The sequence below is a fragment of the Dipodomys merriami genome, unplaced genomic scaffold, assembly GCF_024711535.1.
Source record: "Dipodomys merriami isolate MVZ:Mamm:240054 unplaced genomic scaffold, mDipMer1.0.p SCAF_16, whole genome shotgun sequence".
Classification (NCBI taxonomy): Eukaryota; Metazoa; Chordata; class Mammalia; order Rodentia; family Heteromyidae; genus Dipodomys; species Dipodomys merriami.
In genome coordinates, this window is record NW_027202937.1 from 29,408,329 (window position 1) to 29,427,526 (window position 19,198).

Sequence of the window (19,198 nt, forward strand, 5' to 3'; positions counted from 1 at the left end):
ACTTCTGGCTTTTTTTTTTGTTTATGTGTTATGAGGAATCAAATCCAGGGCTTCATGCATGCTAGGCAATCACTCTATCACTAAGCCACATTCCTAGCCCCCAGATTCTTAATCTCTAATAGAATTCCAAAAGTTTCTAGTAGTCTGGTGATAAACAATTCAACATATGCCATACTTAATACAGTATTTGTAGAAAGAATTACTAACAAAAAGAGAAACTAATAGAAAATTTCTCCACTAGTTTGGATAAATTTCTTTTGGTTCATGGGTGTTCACCTTAATGATGAATAATTCTTGGTTTCTTGTGATTATTTTTGTTGAAGTGGCAACCTGGGAATTTTCCCCAATCCTCTTAGACCTCTCTCCTCTCCCCCCCCATCCCCCCCCCCATCTCTTTCTTGTCCTGGGTCTTCAACTATGAGCCTGGGTACTACTCCTGAGCTTTTGTGCTTCAGGCTAATGCTCTTGAGCCACAGCTCCACTTTTGGCTTTTTGTGACTAATTGGAGAGAAGAATTTCAAGGGATTACCTGCTCAGGTTCGCTTTGAACCATGATCCTCAGATCTTAGCCTACTGAGCAGCTAGGCTTACATGCATGAACCACAAGTACCTGGCTTGACGAAGTTCTCTTTGAGGAAGGATTTTCTAAGTGTGACTGACAATCTTATTTAGCAATAAACTTAGTAATGCAATTGTACATTTGGTTTGCAAGGCAAAGCAAACCTGTGTTATAAAAGTTTTATAAAATGATAAAGTATTTAAAAAAACTACATTAGTTCCTCATATTAGTATGTTTACAGAGGCAGCAGGTTTTTGTTGTTTGTTTTGTTTGTTTTGTTTTGGTACTTGGGTTTGAACTAAGGGCCATTCTCACTCAACTTTCTTACTTATAGCTAGTATTCTACAACTTGACTGCATTTTGTTGCTTAATTGGAAATGGAATCTCATGGACTCTTCTGCTTGGGCTGACTTTAAACTGTGATTCTCAGATCCCAGCTTCCTGTATTGCTAGGATTACAGGTGTGAGCCACAGGTGCCTGGTTCTGTTTTTTAAATTCTATACTTCAAGTGATTCTTTGCTTTACAGCCAGGAACTTGAAAGCAGAAAGGGATAATTTCCACAAGCAGGCAGTAGTCTGCCTTAAAGTATATGAATCTTAACCAAATATAGGAAAATATTATTAACTCTGACTACTTAGAAAAAAAGCTAATTTGAGCTAGGTGGTTTTTTTCCCCTACATTTGTTATAATTTAAGCTGTCAAATTGCCTAGAAGATGTCCTTAGTGGACCCACATGATCTGTAATCAGTGTGAATAGTTTCCAAGTATATAATTACAATTTTAATGATTCTTTGGAAAGAATGGAACAATATTTCATGTTTTAAAAATTCTAAGATCAGCCTAGAATGGTGGTCCCACCTATACTCTTAACACTTCAAAGACTGAGGCAGGAGGATTTTGAGTTCAAGGCCAACTTGAGGTATGTAGTGAATCCCTACCTCAAAAAAAAAAATTAAGGTCTGCTAAGGATAATCTCTTAAGGACTATTTAAACCAGTGATTCTCTCATTTGGACTTGTGGCAATATGGCCTAGAGAACATGTTAACACATAAACTGCTGGGCCCCACCCCAGAATTTCTGAATCAGTTGGTCTTGGGTGGGGCTCAAGATCATATAATTCTTGTAAGATCCCAGGACTTACTGATGTTTCTGATTCATCAGGGATCACACTTTGAGGATAGTGGTTCACAGCCAGCCCAGGCAGGAAAAGTCCGTGAGACTTTTTTTTTTCAGTCGTAGAGCTTGAACTCTGGTCCTGGGTACTGTCCCTGAGCTCCTCAGTTCAAGGCAAGCGCTCTACCACGTAAGCCACAGCGCCTCTTCTAGGGATCACACTTTGAGAACAGTTGACTTCACTAAAGATGTTCTCCTAACTCACTCAGGATAAATTTTCAACCAGTAACTTCTGAATGAATTAGAGGTTTAATATAGTATGTAGTTTTTTTCTTCAAATCAAGTTCATTTTTAAATCTTGACTAAAGAGTTTTGCTTTCTACTTATTCTATGTTCACTTCCTCAAATTATAGTCTGAGACCATCTGTGGGGTCAAAAGTATTTTTTGTTATCATACATTAGTTATACAAGTGAGTTTCACTGTGAAATTTCCACATGAATATGCAGTGTATCACATCAACTCACTCCTTTCATCACTCTCCCTTATAAACTCCTCCTCAAAACAAAAATTACAACAGGTTTCATCGTTCTATTTTCATATGTCCAAATAAACCATCCTTATTTACTCTGTTAGCCCTTCCCTCCAATTACTGGTACTTACCCCTCCATCTTGAGTCTGTTTGAAAAAATACTTTCATAGGAATACATTATTGCCAGGTGTCAGTGGCTCATGCCTATAATCCTAGATAACCAGGATGCTGAGACCTAGGATTACAGTTCAAAGCCAGCCCAGGCAGGAAAGTCCCCGAGACTCTTATCTCCAATTGACCACCAAAAGCTAGAAGTGGAGCTATGACTTGAGTGGAAGAATGCTAGCCTGGCACACAAAAGCTCAGGGATAGTGCCTACACTCTGAGTTCAAGTCCCAGAACCAGCAAAAAAAAAAAAAAAAAAAAAAAAAAAAAAAAGAAAGAAAGAAAGAAAGAAAAGAAAAACAAAATAGAATTGCATTATTGCCACTTAGGCATGGTGGCACACAGCTGATTTCCCAAGTGTACAGCTCGGTTCTTTAGAAGCTATGTGACATGTGGCAACCTAACTGCCCTCATAGAAGTTGAGAGCAAATATGAGAATTTAGCTCTCATAGTTTAACCATATTTTACAAAATGAGCTAGATGTTTAGCTCAGGGGCAGAGCATTTGCCTAGCATGTACAAGGCCCTAAGTTCCATGGTCAGCACATGCACACACAATACACACACATACACACACATACATACACATACACACCTTTTAATTAAAATGTTATATTGATACATAATAACTTAGTAACCATCCATTCCAAAGCATTCGGAGTTATAATTCCTAACTCACAAACGCTGATAGCCATTGCTGGCAGTGCCCAGGGCTTGAGGAAGGCTCAGGGTCTCTGAGTGGCTTATGGAGTGCCTTAGGATCCATAGTTGCTGGCAGCACAGGGATGCCATTGAACTTCTGAACTTCTCCTGCCTTGAAATAGCTTCTTAAAAGTTTTAGTGCGCATTTGAGAAGCCTGGATACATGTACCCACTTTTCTCTAAAATATAGACTTGAGACAGACCAACTTGGGCTGGGAAGGTGGCTCAGCGGTAAGAATGCTTGCCTTGCATGCATGAGGCCCTGGGTTCGACTCCTCAGCACCACATAAGCAGAAAAAGCCGGAAGTGGCACCGTGTCTCAAGTGGTAGAACGCTAACGTTGAGCTGAAGAGCTCAGGGATGGCACCCAGACCCAGAGTTCAGGCCCCACGACTGACCAAAAAAAAAAAAAAAAAAGACAGACCAACTTCACAAAAACAAAAAGGGCTCCTTTTTTGGCTAATACTGGGACTTGAACTCAGGACCTTGTGCTTGTTTTTTTTACTCACAGCTAACACTCTACCACTTAAGCCACACCTCCACTTCCAGCTCTTTTTTTTTTTTTTTTACTGTTTATTATTTTTTGGCTGGGAATGAAACTCTGGGTCTGGGCACTGTTGCTGAGCTTTTGTGCTCAAGGCTTGTGCTCTACCACTTAAGCCAGCTCCACTTCTGGCTTTCTTTTGTAGTTTATTAAGCTTAGAGTCTTAGACTTTCCTTCCCAAGCTGGCTTTGAACTGTAATCCCCAGATCTCAGCCTCCCGAGTAGCTAGAATTACAGGAGTGAGCTACCAGCACCTGCCTTTTTACTGCTTATGTATTTTATTTGTCTGCCCCGGCTTGCTTGAAACTGAGATTCTCAGTAGCTAAATTATAGGTGTGAGCCACTGGTATTCAGCAAGGGTTCCTTAGCTTGAAATAAAAATTGCCTGGCACTGGTACCTCATGCCTGTAATCTTAGCTACTCAGGAGGCTAAGATCTGAGGATCATGGTTCAAAGCCAGCTCAGGAAGGAAAGATAGTGAGACTCTTTATCTCCAAAACAGGCACTGTACCTAAAAGTGGTAGGACACTAGCAGAAGAGCTCAGGGACAACACCCAGGCCCCATGACAAAGAAGAAAAAAGAGGAGGAAAAATTTCTCCTATTCCTAGACTCCAATGTCATTAGATCTCTGAGGTAGATAGCAGCTATCTCCTTATGAAAATTTCTCTGACCAAAATTTTCCTCTTGGGAGAAAAGACTAGTGAAAAAGGCTGGTTCTCTCTGCTGGAAGAAGATCCTAAGAAGGACTCATGAAAAAGTCTTCCCCAGACTTTTGATCCCCTGATGAGAAATGAGCAGGAGTATTCTGAATCACAGGATTACTGGGCGCTCTCTAGTGGCCAGTGACAGTGCACATATACCTCTCAGGTGTCCTTCCAAGAAGACAGTCAGCTAGCCCCCAGTGAGTTGTGAGTTGTGGCCACACTCTTCAGGAATTTTTTTTTAAGGGAAATGGATCGACCAATTGTTCATGTTCAAGGAGAAAAAGTCTGGTCACCTTAGAAAAGATACTGCTTGCAGAACACAGCCTACATGATATGTTTCCTATTTCAGAAACAGCATTGGGATTGGAATCAAGATTGACAGCCTTATTATTATGAAGTCTTTGTCTAATTTTGATGATTAAAATAATTCACCACAGCCATACATATTAGGTCCTCAGATTATGTTTTCTTTGGTTACATTTTCAAGTTCATGGCAGTACTTTGAGTAGATTTTGTGAATGAAAGTCCTGTGTAGCAAAGTAGCAACATCCCATATGTGAAGAAAGCAGCATGAATCCCCTAAGGCCTGAACTCAACGACAGTCGTTCTTCACCTTTGACTCTTCCAGGATTTTTTTTTACAAGGTGAATCCTCAGCAAAGTCTACTCTCAAACCGTATTTGTGCTTCACTTGGCCATGTCCGAGTAGAGCACTTTTTCCAACAGCTTTTTCAAAAGACAACGGCCGTTTCAAAGTCAATATTTACATCTTGATAGGAACATAGACGGACAAAAGTGGACTTTTCAAAGCTAGTAAGTCAAACAAGACTTCAATCCCAAGAAAGGAAATCTGACCCTGTTATTTGTTGACTTCTACTGTGGCCATGAAGAGGAAGATGGACGGCCAGAACAGAAGACTTCCACAACCTTTAAAGAAGTTGGAAAGCTCTGGAAAAAAAGTGAAGTTTATGAATCACATGAAGCATAATTTGGAACTTGAAAAGCAGAAGAGTGATAACTGGAGAAACCACATTACCTGTGGGATACGGCCACCATCAGTCTCCCATGCCCTTCTACTTGTGCCGTCACATGGAACATGTGCGCACACTGCACAAACACTCTGCTGTCTGTGAAATCTGTGAATCGACATTCACAAGAGATGTTATTATAGCACATGAGGGACAATTACAACCCTGGAGAAAGGCGCTATGTGTGTCAGGTTTTCAGGTCAACAGACTTGGCTGGTGTAATAACACATTTAAGAGTGTACCATGCAGGCCGGGCGCCGGTGGCTCACGCCTGTAATCCTAGCTACTCAGGAGGCTGAGATCTGAGAATCGCGGTTCAAAGCCAGCCCAGGCAGGAAAGACCGTGAGACTCCTATCTCCAATAAACCACTAGAAAACCGGAAGTGGCGCTGTAGCTCAAGTGGTAGAGCGCTCGCCTTGAGCTGAAGAGCTGAGGGACAGCACCCAGGCCCAGAGTTCAAGCCCCACGACCAACAACAACAACAACAAAAAAAAGTGTACCATGCACATACTGGATACTTTTTTTCTCAGAAATTTCAAAACTACATTACCATACATGTGTCATTTTAATGGGCACTGGCAAAGGGGTGTTCACTAGTTTTCTAAATGCCGGCTACAGTGTTTGACTTTCAAGGAAAAACTAGAGCATAAGAGTCAGTGTTATAAAGGTTTTCCTCCTGTGAAACAAGTTATTTAAGTGTCCCTGGATCCTTTTCATGCAAGATAAGGGAAAGTAGCATCCAATATTATGAGCACAAGTGACTTTGAGGGCTGGGAAGGTGGCTTAGTGGTAGAGTGCTTGCCTAGTATGCATGAAGCCCTGGGTTCGATTCCTCAGTACCACATAAATAGAAAAAGCTGGAAGTAGTGCTGTGGTTCAAGTGGTAGAATGCTAGCCTTGAGTCCAAAGAAACTCAGGAACAGTGCCCGGGCCCTAAATTCAAGTTCCAGGACTGGCAAAAACAAAAACAAGAACAAAACAAACAAGTGACTTTGAACCATCTTCTCCCAGGTCTAAAAGTAAAATTTCAAAATAACTCATTGCTTAATTTTAGTAAACCAAAAGCAAGTATTTTGGTCTAAAAACTCCCATAGAAACAAAAAATGCAAATCACAATCCATTATACTAAAATTATTTGAGTGTTTTTTCTTTGTGGCATTGAGGTTTAAACTTGTAGTCTTATATGGTTTTACCTCCAAACCTTAAGATTTTTTTAAAATTATAGAGCCTTTAGTGATTATAGATGCTAAATCTTAGACATCACAATTCTCTGTGGCTCATGCCTGTAATCCTAGCTACTCAGGAGGCTGAGATCTGAGGGTTGCAGTTTGAAGCCAACCCTTGGCATAAAAGCCCGTCAGACTTTTATCTCCAATAAAGTGCTCAGAAAACCAGAAGTGGCACTGTGGCTCAAGTAGTAGAGCACTAGCCTTGAGCTGAAGAGCTGAGTAACAGTGCCCAGGCCCAGAGTTCACCCCACAACTGACCAAAAACAAAATTTCTTAAAGAATTTTCAAAAAAATTAATTTCCCATACATAGTTCAGAGAAGCTCTCTCAGTCCCACTTTATTATCAGGTATATTTTCCCCATGCATGCTTGCTCTTTCTCCCTGGCTCCCTTTTCTCTCTCTCTCTCACTCTCTCTTTGGCCATACAGTGCTTGAACTAAGGGCCTTATGCTAACTTGGCTTGTTTGCTGGGTCAGCATTCTATTCAGCCCTGCTTTTTTTTTTTTTTTTTTCAGTTGTGGGGCCTAAACTCTGGGGCCTGGGCGCTGGTCCCTCAGCTCTTCAGCTCAAGGCTAGTGCTCTACCACTTGAGCCACAGTGCCACTTCTGGCTTTTTCTGCTTATGTGGTTCTGAGAAATCAAACCCAGGGAAGCAAGCACTCTACCACTGAGCCACCTTTCCAGACCTTTCCCACATTTTTAATTAGCATTATTTATACAAGGAAGTTTCATTTTTACATGTCCATATATTCATACAGTATACCTTGATGAGACCCCTGTCATTCTCCCTTACTCTTCTTCCTCCTTCCCAAACCAATCTCAACAAGCACTGTTGTTCCATTTTCACACATGCACGTAAAATATTCACCCTTTTTCACCCTCAGTTTGCTTCCCCTGCTCTCACTAGTGACTACACTCTAGAAACAACCTGTTTTACATTCCCATCATTCAAGTGGGGCACTGGTGGCTCACTCCTATAATCCTAGCTACTCAGGAGGCTGAGATCTGAGGATCACAGTTCAAAGCCAGCCCAGGCAGGAAAGACCATGAGAAAAACCAGAAGTGGCGCTGTGGCTCAAGCAGTAGAGTGCTTGCCTTGAGCTGAAGAGCTGAGGGATAGTGCCCAAGCCCTGAGTTCAAGCCCCACAACCGACAAAAAAAAAAAAAAAAATCCCATCATTCTTTTTTTTTAGTATATACTTTTGTTTTTATTGGTTTTACCATAATACTTGACACGTGCGTTTATAGTACTTTCATCAGACTGACCCCTCATTAATTTTTCCCTTTCCCAATCCCCACAATCCCTATTTCAGTGACTTCATTTTCCTATTTTCATTTCTAGACACAAAGTATTTTAGTATTATTTAAATTCTGGCATTTTTTTCTTTCCTTACTCCCATGCCCTCAAACAGTGTCACAATTACAAACCTGTTAAATATGTAGCATATACATTCCACTGTGTTTATGTATGTATTTATCTGTTAAGAGTAACATTCATACCAGGCACTGGTGGCTCATGCCCATAATCCTAGCTACTCAGGAGGCTGAGATGTGAGGATCACAGTTCCAAGCCAGCCCAGGCAGGAAAGGCAATGAGATTATTATCTCCAATTAACCACCAGAAAACTGGAAGCAGAGCTGTGCCTCAAGGTGGTAGGACACTAGCCTTAAGTGCAAAAGCTCTGGGACAGTGATCTGAGTTCAAGCCCCATGACCAATTGCAGCGGGGGCTAGGGAGTGGTAAGGGAAAAGACTAGCATTCACATATGAGAGAAAATACGACCTTTGTTTTTCTGAACCTAGCTTGCTTAACATCATCATCTAAAGTTTCCCTTGAATCCATTTCCCTTTAAATGACAAAATTGTATTATTTATGACTAAAGAACACTCCATCGTGTATACGTACCACATTTTCCTGATCACAGTCACTGGGCATACAGCATATGGGTTTTTTCTATAGCATGGCTATTGTGAATAGTGTTGTAATGAACACAAGTGTGTATCAGCCTCTTGTATGGTGACACATGTTCCTTTGGATATACGCCTAGTAGGGGTGTTGCTAGATAATATAGTAATTTGATTCTTAGCTTTTTGAGTTGTTCTTCAGGAACTCTGTTTTTGTGTTGATGGCATATACATAGCATTGTTACTTTGTTTTGTTTATAAATATAGCAAATATCTTTTATCAACCTTTGTGAATTTCTTTGTCTTATTCACTGTTCTTTCAGAGAAAATTTATTATCTTATTAATGTTGCCAAAAATATAAAAAAATCAGAATTACAGTAATGAAATGTTTGGTGGAAAACATTGGTAGCTCTCACTTATATGAACAAAAGGTTTTTGGGGTGGTCAGTAATTTTTAAGCGTATAAAATTTTCCTCCCCCAAAAAAGGTGGAGAGCCACTGCTGAGAGTTTTTAAGTATTAGTTCACTTAGGACTTTACATAAGAGGTAATTCAGGTTCTTTATCTTGTACCTGTAGGATACAAAGATGTCTTCCAATTTGTGCCTGAATTGTAAAGAAGACAGCATGAACTCCTCAAGCGCGAGGGAGACCCTGCAGATGCAGACCTCCAAAATTCACAGTCTTCTGAGCCTAGTGGCAAAACTTCTTACATGTCAGGTGATTTTAAAATATCTGATTCGTTAGGTGGAAGAGTGCTGTACTAAACCTAAAGAGGCTATAAAGTTCGTCAGAATTATACCCTAGAAGTAAAGAAGTGGAAGACAAAAATGCAGATTTCTAAATCAACCAATCCATCTTTCCTTTTTCCTGCTGCTGCTTCTTACAGTTTTCCTTCAACAACTAATTCCCACATACACATTTTATACTAGAGACTGAACCCAGAACATTGCACATGCTAGACAAGTGTTCTACCACTTGAGCTATACTTTTAGCCATTTTATATTTTGTCTTTTTTTTTGTCAGTTGTAGGGTTTGAACTCTGGGCTTGGGCACTGTCCCTGTGCTTTTCAGCTCAAGGCAAATGCTCTACCACTTGAGCTACAGCACCACTTCCTGTTTTCTAATGGTTTATTGGAGATAAGAGTCTCACGGATTTTCTTGCCCAGGCTGGCTTTGAACCTTGATCCTCAGATCTCAGCCTCCTGAGTAGCTAGGATTACAGGCATGAGCCACCAGCCCCCAGCTATATTTTGTCGTTTTTTTTTTTGGTTTTCTTTTTTGGTCCAGTCCTGGGGCCTGAACTCTGGGTCTGGGCGCTGTCCCTCAGCTCTTCAGCTCAAGGCTAGCACTCTACCACTTGGGCCACAGTGCCACTTCCAGCTTTTTTTCTTTTTGCTTATGTGGTGCTGAGGAATCGAACCCAGGGCCTCAGGCATGCAAGGCAAGCACTCTACCACTGAGCCACCTTCCCAGTCCCTATATTTTGTCTTTTTTTTAAGATAAGGTTTCACTACTTTCTTTTCTTTTCTTTCTTTTTTTTTGGGGGGGCGGGAGGTCTGGCCGTGGGGCCTGAACTGTGGGCCTGGGCGCTGTCTCTCAGCTCTTCAGGTCAAGGCTAGCGCTCCATCACTTGAGCCACAGTGCCACTTCCGGCTTTTTTCTTTTTGCTTATGTGGTGCTGAGGAATTGAACCCAGGGCCTCAGGCATGCAAGGCAAGAGCTCTACCACTGAGCCACCTTCCCAGCCCTTTTTTTTTCTTTTCTTTCCTTTTCTTTTTTTCTTTTTTGCCAGTCCTAGGGCTTGAACTCAGGGTCTGGGCACTGTCCCAGAGCTTCTTTTGCTCAAGACTAGCACTCTACCACTTGAGTCACAATGCCACTTCTGGCTTTTTCTGTTTATGTGGAACTGAGGAAATCATGCATGTTAGGCAAGCACTCTACCACTAAGCCACATTTCCAACCTCTTTTCACTACTTTTGCCTTGACTGGACTAGAACTTCTGATTAGTTGGGATTACAGGGAGGTGGTACCACTATGTCTGATTGGATTATTCATATTAATGAGTTATTTACCTACTCTAAAAACAATAGGGTTGGGATAAAGTAGCAATGTATGTTTGTAGAATGAAAATGAATATTGGAGCTGAGTGAGCATGAGAGTGTATATGTGTAATCTTAACACTAGGGAGGTAGGAAAAGATCATGAGTTCCAGGCCAACCTGGACTATATATTGAGATCCTATCTTAAAAAATAAACAAATACAAAGGAGGAGACTGCAATGCTTGGTAAGAAATGTACGCATTGGGCTGGGAAGGTGGCTCAGTGGTAGAGTGCTTGTCTTGCATGCATGAGGCCCTGGGTTCAATTCTTCAACATCATATATGCAAAAAAGAAAAAACCCGGAAGTGGCGCTGTGGCTCAAGTGGTAGAGTGCTAGCCTTGAGCTGAAGAGCTGAGGGACAGTGCCCAGGCCCAGAGTTCAGGCCCCACAACCGGACCAAAAAAAAAAGAAATGTATGCATTATCCTGCCTGTGTAATTGTAACCCCTCTGTACAGTATGTTCACAAATAAAATTAAATTAAATTTTAAAAAGTTTAAAAAATAAAATAAACAACTAAACAGAACATTAAAAAGAAAGAGGGACATTAAAAAGGAAGGGAAGAGGCAAAAAAAAAAAAAAGATCTAATCCTGACTTAGCCATTTCCTGGTTATGTGTTTTGGCAAATAATTCTCAGTTCCCACACTTAAATAGTGATGATAACTTTGTGCAGCCCCCAAAAGCACTTTATTTGACATTTAACAATGCATGTGAAAGGATATGTGTGTGCTTGACAGGCTTTCATATTAATGCTTTCTCTTCCCTTGTATTATTGTACATTTCTTTTATCTTTTTGTAACTGAGCTGAAATTTGGGGCATAGATTTTCCATGTTTCTGATCCAAGGAAAATCCTATGTCTGTGTTTTTTTTAAAATAAAAGTTATCCAACACTATTGTTTGTTGGGTTCCAGAAACCAAGCTAAGTGTTTCATACACAGATCAACAAGTGGTAATCCACAAACCACATAACTTTATTTTTAAAGATCTGAAAGTAAATACAGCACAAATTCTTCGTTACAACAACTCCTTCCAACATTTGTTTGCTTAGATTTCTCCTTTATTCAGTCTTATTTACGGGTTATTGCTTCTCCACTAGACTTCTTAATGGTAGTGCCTTGTCAGGTGATAACAAACATCAAATTCCAAACAAATGTGATCTGCTTGTCTGTTCTCTATCTACCACACCCACCAGAGGCAGGCGAATTCAACTTCAGACATATAGGAGTGCTGTAGTTCTAGTATCTCAAGCAGAGAGAGGTAAGCTCATAATGGACTCTCAGCAAGAATTGCTTACCACATGACCCCAGGGCTTTGGATGCATTTATATTTACTGTCCTTGATACTTAAGGAGTATCTCATTCTGTCCTTACCTTGTTATCGTTATTGTTATTGTTGTTGTTGTTTTATCATATTAGGCTTTAAGTTTGTTTTTTTTTTAACTCAGAAAACCAGGCCTACAAATGGATAGTTGAGTTTCTGGTCTGAGGTTTCATGTATGATTAAGTGACAGAACTCAAATACAAACCCTTGCACATTATACCTCTAAGTTATGTTACTACAACTATTTTCATTCTGTGGACCCTTAAAATATCTAGAGTTTCCATATTCTTGAGAGTGTTGAATTATTCTGATGTTATGTATAAGGAAGTTGTCTAAAATTTGGTTAAAGGTTTATATACAGTTAAACTAATGTGTCCCAATAACAAATGTAAAAGTGTGAATCAATAGGAAGTCTTTCTGTATTAACTCATTATGGGAGGTCTTGTGAAGAGTATAGGAAGAATGAAGTATGATTTTATCTCATTTGGTCTGGCCACTTACTTCAGAAGGGAAATTTGTTTTATTTACCTTTTCTCTTTCCTCCTTTTAATGTCCCAGAAAATCTTTGAATCTGTTTTCTCCAACTATTACCCTTAGGACATCAGCAATCCTGATACTGAACATTTCAAAGACAATAAGAAAGTTAGTGACATAATGCTGCAAAAACTGAAGAACTTTCAGCACAGGAAGAAAGAGTTAGATAAACAGGTACTATATATTTCATTCTAAATTTTTTTAGTGAAAAAACATAGTCAAAGGGTCTCAGAAAAGTTGCTCCTCAAATGTGGATTCATTTAAAAAATGTTTTTGGGGGGATCAGATTAGTTTGATTATGCCTCTGATAAAGTAGATCTATCATTCAACATTTGGCTTGTTTTATCATCTGAGAATGTAATGGAAGGTCTTACTCATCTACAGAAAATTTGGAGTGATTATGTTTTCATTAATGCATGGCACTACTTGTTTGTCTTGTTTCATTTGTTTTTTGTATGGATACTGGGGCCTGAACTCAGGCCTCCAGCTGTCAGTTGGCTTTTTTTGCTCAAGGCTGAACTGTACCACTTGAGTCACTCCTCTACTTTCAGCTTTTTGTTGGGTAATTGGTAAGAGTCACATGGACTTTCTTTCTGGCTTTGAACCTTGGTCCTCAGATCTTAGCCTCCTGAGTAGCTACGATTACATGTGTGAGCTACCAGCACCCACCAACAGTGTTTAATATTGCTGTAGTGCTTTAAAACTTTGTCATTCATAATGGGAAAATGGAAAAAAAGTGATTTTATTTCTCAGGTGGGAAGAAGTGCAAGAGCATCCATTCCTCGATGTGTTGGTCATGTTTGTATTGCCATGGCCAAATATCTGACATAAACAACTTAAGAGAATTATTTTAGCTCACAATTTTGGAGTGCTAAGTCACTTGGCTCTGTGTTTCTTGGCCTATCATGAGGCAGAACATCACAGCGGCCAGAGTATATGGTATAAGAGGTTGTTCACCTTGTGGCAGCTGAAGTGGAGAAGAAAAATATAGAACCAGTCTAGGCAAGATAATGTCCCCCCCTCCAGAACACATCCCCATGACCTTTAACCCAAAACTAGGTCAACCTCCTACATCTCTTTCACTACCTCTCAATAATGCCATTATATTATGAATACATCAAATGGGATCAATCCATTCATTAGAGCACTATCTATGTCTGAAATGTTCTCACAGATACCTCTAGAAGTGTGCTTTACAGATGTCCTAGGCATTTCTCAATCCAATCAAGTTGACAGTGAAGTTTCTTCAATTATCCCTTTTTGATGTGGTAATAAAGAGATTGAGAAACAAAATTAAGAAAGCATGTTAACGTTGCTGTTTTTATCTGACAGGAATACATAAATGACAATTTTATGGGGCAAAGGGAATAAAACATTGAAATCTGGACTCTTAGGTCCTAAATAACTGTGAATTTTTCTGAATGGAAAACATGTTGCAGATATCTGGGGAAACCTTGTGTTCTAGTTAATCTTAGGGGAAGGACCAAGAAATATGCCCTGTCACACACAGGAAATACCCGCCTCCACTTCTCTACAACAGTCTTTCAAATCTAAGTCCAAATGAGGATGTTACAAAAATGCAGTTTCAGACTTTTATATTGTTTGGGTTACTTTCTCTATGTTACTAAAATGCTGACAGACTATATGATACAAAGTTAATAATTTGAAGGAGTATGGAGAAAATGGGAATGAAATGTAAATGATATGATTGAATTGTATTTTTTGTGTGTGTGTGCTGGTTCTGGGGCTTGCACTCAAGTCCTGGGCATGGTCCTTAGGTTTTTGGTTCAAGGCTATTGTTCTACCACTTGAACCACAACTCCATGTCTAGCTTTTTGGTGGTTAATTGGAGATAAGAGTCTTCTGAATTTTCCTGCCCTATCTGTCTTTGAACTTTGACTCTCATATCTCTGCTTCCTGAGTAGCTAGGATTACAAGTATGAGCCACCTGCATCTAACTACGAATTGTTTTGAATGACAATTTGTATTATTCTTATGTATAGGAAGCTCACCAGTATACAGTTAACCCGATTAATGTTAAATTTTGTAGACCTTGCCTTTCCCCTCTCTACAATGTGAGCTGCAGATTTTGAACCCTAGCCATTGCCTCCTCAGTGGTGGTGGGTCTAATCAGATGCCTTTATGGTTGTTCCGGATGACTTCTACTAGCTCATCCAGAACAGTTTCTGTGTGAAGGCAATAGCAGCACAATGGCTTTCTGTGGGTTAGATATTCCAGCTCGGCCTTCCCTTTGTTGCACCAGGGGCATCCCTGTCTTGTGACACACGGAAGGAGCTCAAAGGCAGACTGTATAGCTGGAGGGGAGAACCAGTAACTATTAATTGCTGAAGCTAAGTTATTTTCTTCTATTTTGAAATATATATTGGAAATATTTCACAATGAAATTTTGTGTGTTTATTTGTATTTGGTGAGTTTAAATACTTGAACATTAAGATGTATTTTTCAGGTTGGTGGCATGGTTCAAATTGTAGAATACCAACCATAAGCAAGGAAGCCCACTGAGTGAAAGGCCCCTAAAATCAAGGCCTGGTACTGGCAAAAAAAAAAAAAAAAGACAGACAGACAGATAGATCAAGCTTGATATCTATCAGCTCTATATCTAGACATATCTAGATATACAGATATCTATCTCAGTTTCGAGGTAGATGATAATTATCTAGATATACAGTTTTTCTGGGTGCTGATGGCTCACATCTACAATCCTAGCTACTCAAGAGTCTGAGATCTGAGGACTGTGATTAGAAGTCAGCCTAAGCAGAAAATGCCAGATTGGAGGTGAGGCTCCAGTGGTAGAGTGCCAGCCAAGAGTTGATGGGAGGGGAAGTCAAGAGCATAAAGCTCAGAGTTCAGAGTTCCTATACCAGCACACACCTGTGCGCGCGCGCACACACACACACATTATTTTTATTATAAAAGGAATGAATAAAAAATTATTGTACCCACAACCTTGTTATTTTCCTTAAAGTTGAATTTTAAGCTGGGAATGTAGCCCAGGCCTGCAGAAAAGCCTGTAACATCATCTTTTAGAGACCACAGATTGGATTGTGTGTGGTTTGATTTTTTTGGGCGGGGGGTGGGGTCCGGTTATGGGGCCTGAACTCTGGGCCTGGGCGCTGTCCCTCAACTCTTCAGCTCAAGGCTAGCGCTCTACCACTTGAGCCACAGCACCACTTCTGGCTTTTTTCTTTTTGCTTATGTGGTGCTGAGGAATTGAACCCAAGGCCTCATGCATGCAAGGCAAGCGCTCTACCACTGAGCCTACCTTCCCAGCCCCTGATTTTATCATGTATTTTATACAATGTAGTTTTATTTCTTCTCTCCTGAAATTTAAAATTCTTTTGTTTTCTTAGCTACTGAAGCATAATTCTTTTGTTTCTTAGCTACTGAAGCATAAAGACAAAATCTCCATGCTTCGAGAATTGATTGCTAGAGAGACAGCATATCACAAGACTGAGGTGAGTTTAACATTTGCTATACATTGTCTTCAGCATACAAAAACATAAGTTCAGGTAAATTTGTTGATCTTCTAACTCATAATCTCTTGGATGTTTAAATCAATAAAGTATTATCAAATGTCACAGGTACTAAAAGAGCACAAATTTTTTATCTTAGGGCGCAGACATTGATTCAAATGAAGCTAATGATTCTAGAGATACATCTTTCTTATTGACAGCCAAACTGGATAAGTACCACAATCTAAATGAGGAGCTTGACTTCTTGGTAAGAAAGACCTCTTCATGCCCTGCTATCATTTTTATATCCAACACCATTATATTAGCAAGTTTAATACACTATAAGCCTTCAGGAAGTGTGCTTGTTAAGATAGCCATATGCTGGTGTTGTAGCAGGATTATTTACCAACAGAAGTAGAGAAATGATTATTTTCTTTCTTTCTTTTTTTTTTTTTTTTTGCCAGTCCTGGGGCTTGAACTCAGGGCCTGGGTACTGTCCCTGAGCTTCAATTGCTCAACACTAACACTCTACCACTTGAGCCACAGTATCACTTCTGGCTTTTTCTGCTTATGTAGTACTGAAGAATCAAACCAAGGGCTTTATGCAAGCTAGGCAAGCACTCTACCACTAAGTCAAATACCCAGCCCCTATTTTTGTGATTTGAAATTTTTCTTGTGTGTGTACAAATACTGGGGTTTGAACTAAGGGCCTGGATACTTGTCCCTCAGCTTTTTCAGTCAAGCTTCTACACTTGAGCCACAGCTCTATGTCACATGTTATAAATTTTTAAATCTTGTCTATTTAGACTATTGTGTCTGCTTTCTAGTTAGACTATTGTGTCTTTCAAAGTGCAGAAACTAGGGCTGGGAAGGTGGCTCAGTGGTAGAGTGCTTGTCTTGCATGCCTGAGGCCCTGGGTTTAATTCCTCAGCACCACATAAGCAAAAAGAAAAAAGCTGGAAGTGGCGCTGTGGCTCAAGTGGTAGAGCACTAGCCTTGAGCTGAAGAGCTGAGGGACAGTGCCCAGGCCCAGAGTTCAGGCCCCACGACCAGACCCCCCCCCAAAAAAATGCAGAAACTAGCAGGATACTGGTGGCTCATGCCCATAATCCTAGCTACTCAGGAGGCGGAGACCTGAGGATCACAATTCAAATCTAGTGTGGGTAGTAAAGTCTATGAGACTCTTATCTCCAATTAACCACCAAAAAACTGGAAGTCGAGGTATGGCTCAAGTGGTAGAGTACCAGCCTTGAGTGAAAAAGCTAAGGGGTAGTGCCCAGCAAGCCTAGGGCTCTGTGTTCAACCCCAGTATTAAAGAAAAAAAAAGTTACTGTGCTGAAGCTGGAGTAAAGCTTATGCTTAATGAATATAAAGCCCTAAGTTCAATACCTGGCACCAGAAAGAAAATATAAAAATTACGTTCATTTTAGCAGGTGTGATAGTAGTAGTAGTATGCTTTCAAAAGCCCTTATTGGTTAGTGGTGTATGTCAAAAAATACTTACAAGTGAATTAATATGATAAGGTTTGTTTTAAGTACTCCAGGAAGACAAAAAAAATGGCACTGGAGAGAGATAAAAGATAAAACTGGGGACTGGAGAGAAATAAAAGCATAAAAGACATAGCATACATCTAAACCATTATTCTTACTTTATATGTCTATTCAACATATTCCTGCATCTCTTAATAGTTATAATTTAATAGGATTTTTGTTGTTGTTTTAGCCCATGTGCACATGCTTTGCTTCCAAAGCTCTGAGCTCTTGCTCTTTCTCAAAACTGGTACATTAACACTCCAACCACACCTCCACTTCTCGCTTTTTGCTGGTTAATTGGAGATAAGAGTTTCAGGGACTTTCCTCCCCAGCTAGTTTTGAAATATGATCCCTCAGATCTCAGCCACGTGAATAGTTAGAATTACAGGAATGAGCCATTGCCCTTTTGCCTCTCATTTACAGGTGCTTTATATTTTCAAAGATTAAAATTATCATAGAATAAATACTATCCACTATGGGTAGATTCCAGATCAAGACAAAGTATTGAACCCCACAGAGTACATATTCAGGGTCTAGAATCCACAGATTCTTCTTTGTTCACTTTAATTTGTCCTCAAATCTGAATCCTCTTCTTCCTTCACTGAGCTACAGGGAATGAGTTAGTGGGGGAAAGATAAGAAAAAAAAGATTGTCCATCAGAGTTGAGATCCTTAATTGCCAAATTCAAGCACAAGGACCAGGCAGGTATTATGTGGAAATCTAGACAAAATGCCTCAAGAAATAGTTATTAAATAGGAGGTTGAGATCACTGGGCTGAGCTGCCAAACAGTATCTATGAAATCTGAGATTGAGGACCAATTGAATGAGTGCTGTCTCTCACCTGACTTCCTGTGTGTTGACTCACAGTGCTATTTCCTTCTGTGTAAGGTCAAGTGCATTTCAGTTCACTCTACTAACCCACAATTTCTCTTCCTTTATTCAATGCTGCTTTCTGTTGTGGAGGCCTTGATGGTTTCCCTTTCCCTAGCATCCATCCCTGATGAGACATCAAGGAAAAGACACCGTCTTAAGAAGAGAAATCACATAATCACATAGCCATGTTCAAGGTTATCTAGTAATATCTTCCATTGCAAAAGAAAAACGTTGTCACTCTCCTATCAATTCTTGCATAAATATTACTTTACTTTAATAAAGTACTCTTTGGCATACTTTCATGTGATGTTTTATAGCCTCTATCTTCCAAATTTTTCTGTCTTGAATTTTTTTTTAAGTTTTAAAATGAGCTCTTAATGAAAAGACAAGCCACAGACTAGAAGAACATTTTTGCAAATCACAGATCTGATAAAGCACTTGTATGTAGAATATATTTTTAAAGAACTCTAAAACTCAGTACTGAGAAAAAAAATACTTGGGGAAAATAGACACAAAGGTTGGGGGCCAGGGAGGCTTGCAATTCAGTGCCTGAAAACTACACGAGACTCCATCTCCAGTTAATCAACAAAATACCAGAGTACAGGTGTGGCTCAAGTATTAGAACACTAGCTGTAAACAAGCATGTAAACCCAAAGCCCTGAGTTCAAGTGCCAATACTGGAAGGAAAGAAAGAGAGACAGACAGACAAAAGAGAAAGAAAGAAAGAGACACAGAGACAGAGAGCAAGGGAGGAAGGAAGGAAGGAAGGAAGGAAGGAAGGAAGGAAGGAAGGAAGGAAGGAAGGAAGGAAGGAGGGAGGGAGGGAAAGAGGGAGGGAGAGAGGGAGGGAGGGAAGGAGAGGAGAAAGGGAAGAAGGAAGGA

At 40.0% G+C, this 19,198-nt stretch overlaps 1 protein-coding gene across 7 annotated transcripts in view; it reads left to right on the forward strand.

Moving 5' to 3' along the window:
* Cage1 (cancer antigen 1) overlaps positions 1-19,198 on the forward strand; it is a 53,181-nt gene that overhangs the window by 17,038 nt on the left and 16,945 nt on the right. For 2 of the 7 annotated variants that reach the window (XM_070024613.1, XM_070024614.1), the window contains exons 6-9: positions 9,060-9,200; positions 12,502-12,612; positions 15,840-15,914; positions 16,072-16,179. In XM_070024613.1, the coding sequence (XP_069880714.1) occupies positions 9,060-9,200; positions 12,502-12,612; positions 15,840-15,914; positions 16,072-16,179 (435 nt within the window). Of the gene's footprint in view, positions 1-9,059; positions 9,201-12,501; positions 12,613-15,809; positions 15,915-16,071; positions 16,180-18,406; positions 18,604-19,198 lie in introns of those variants that run through there. The other 5 variants (XM_070024618.1, XM_070024616.1, XM_070024615.1 and 2 more) reach the window with 5 other exon arrangements.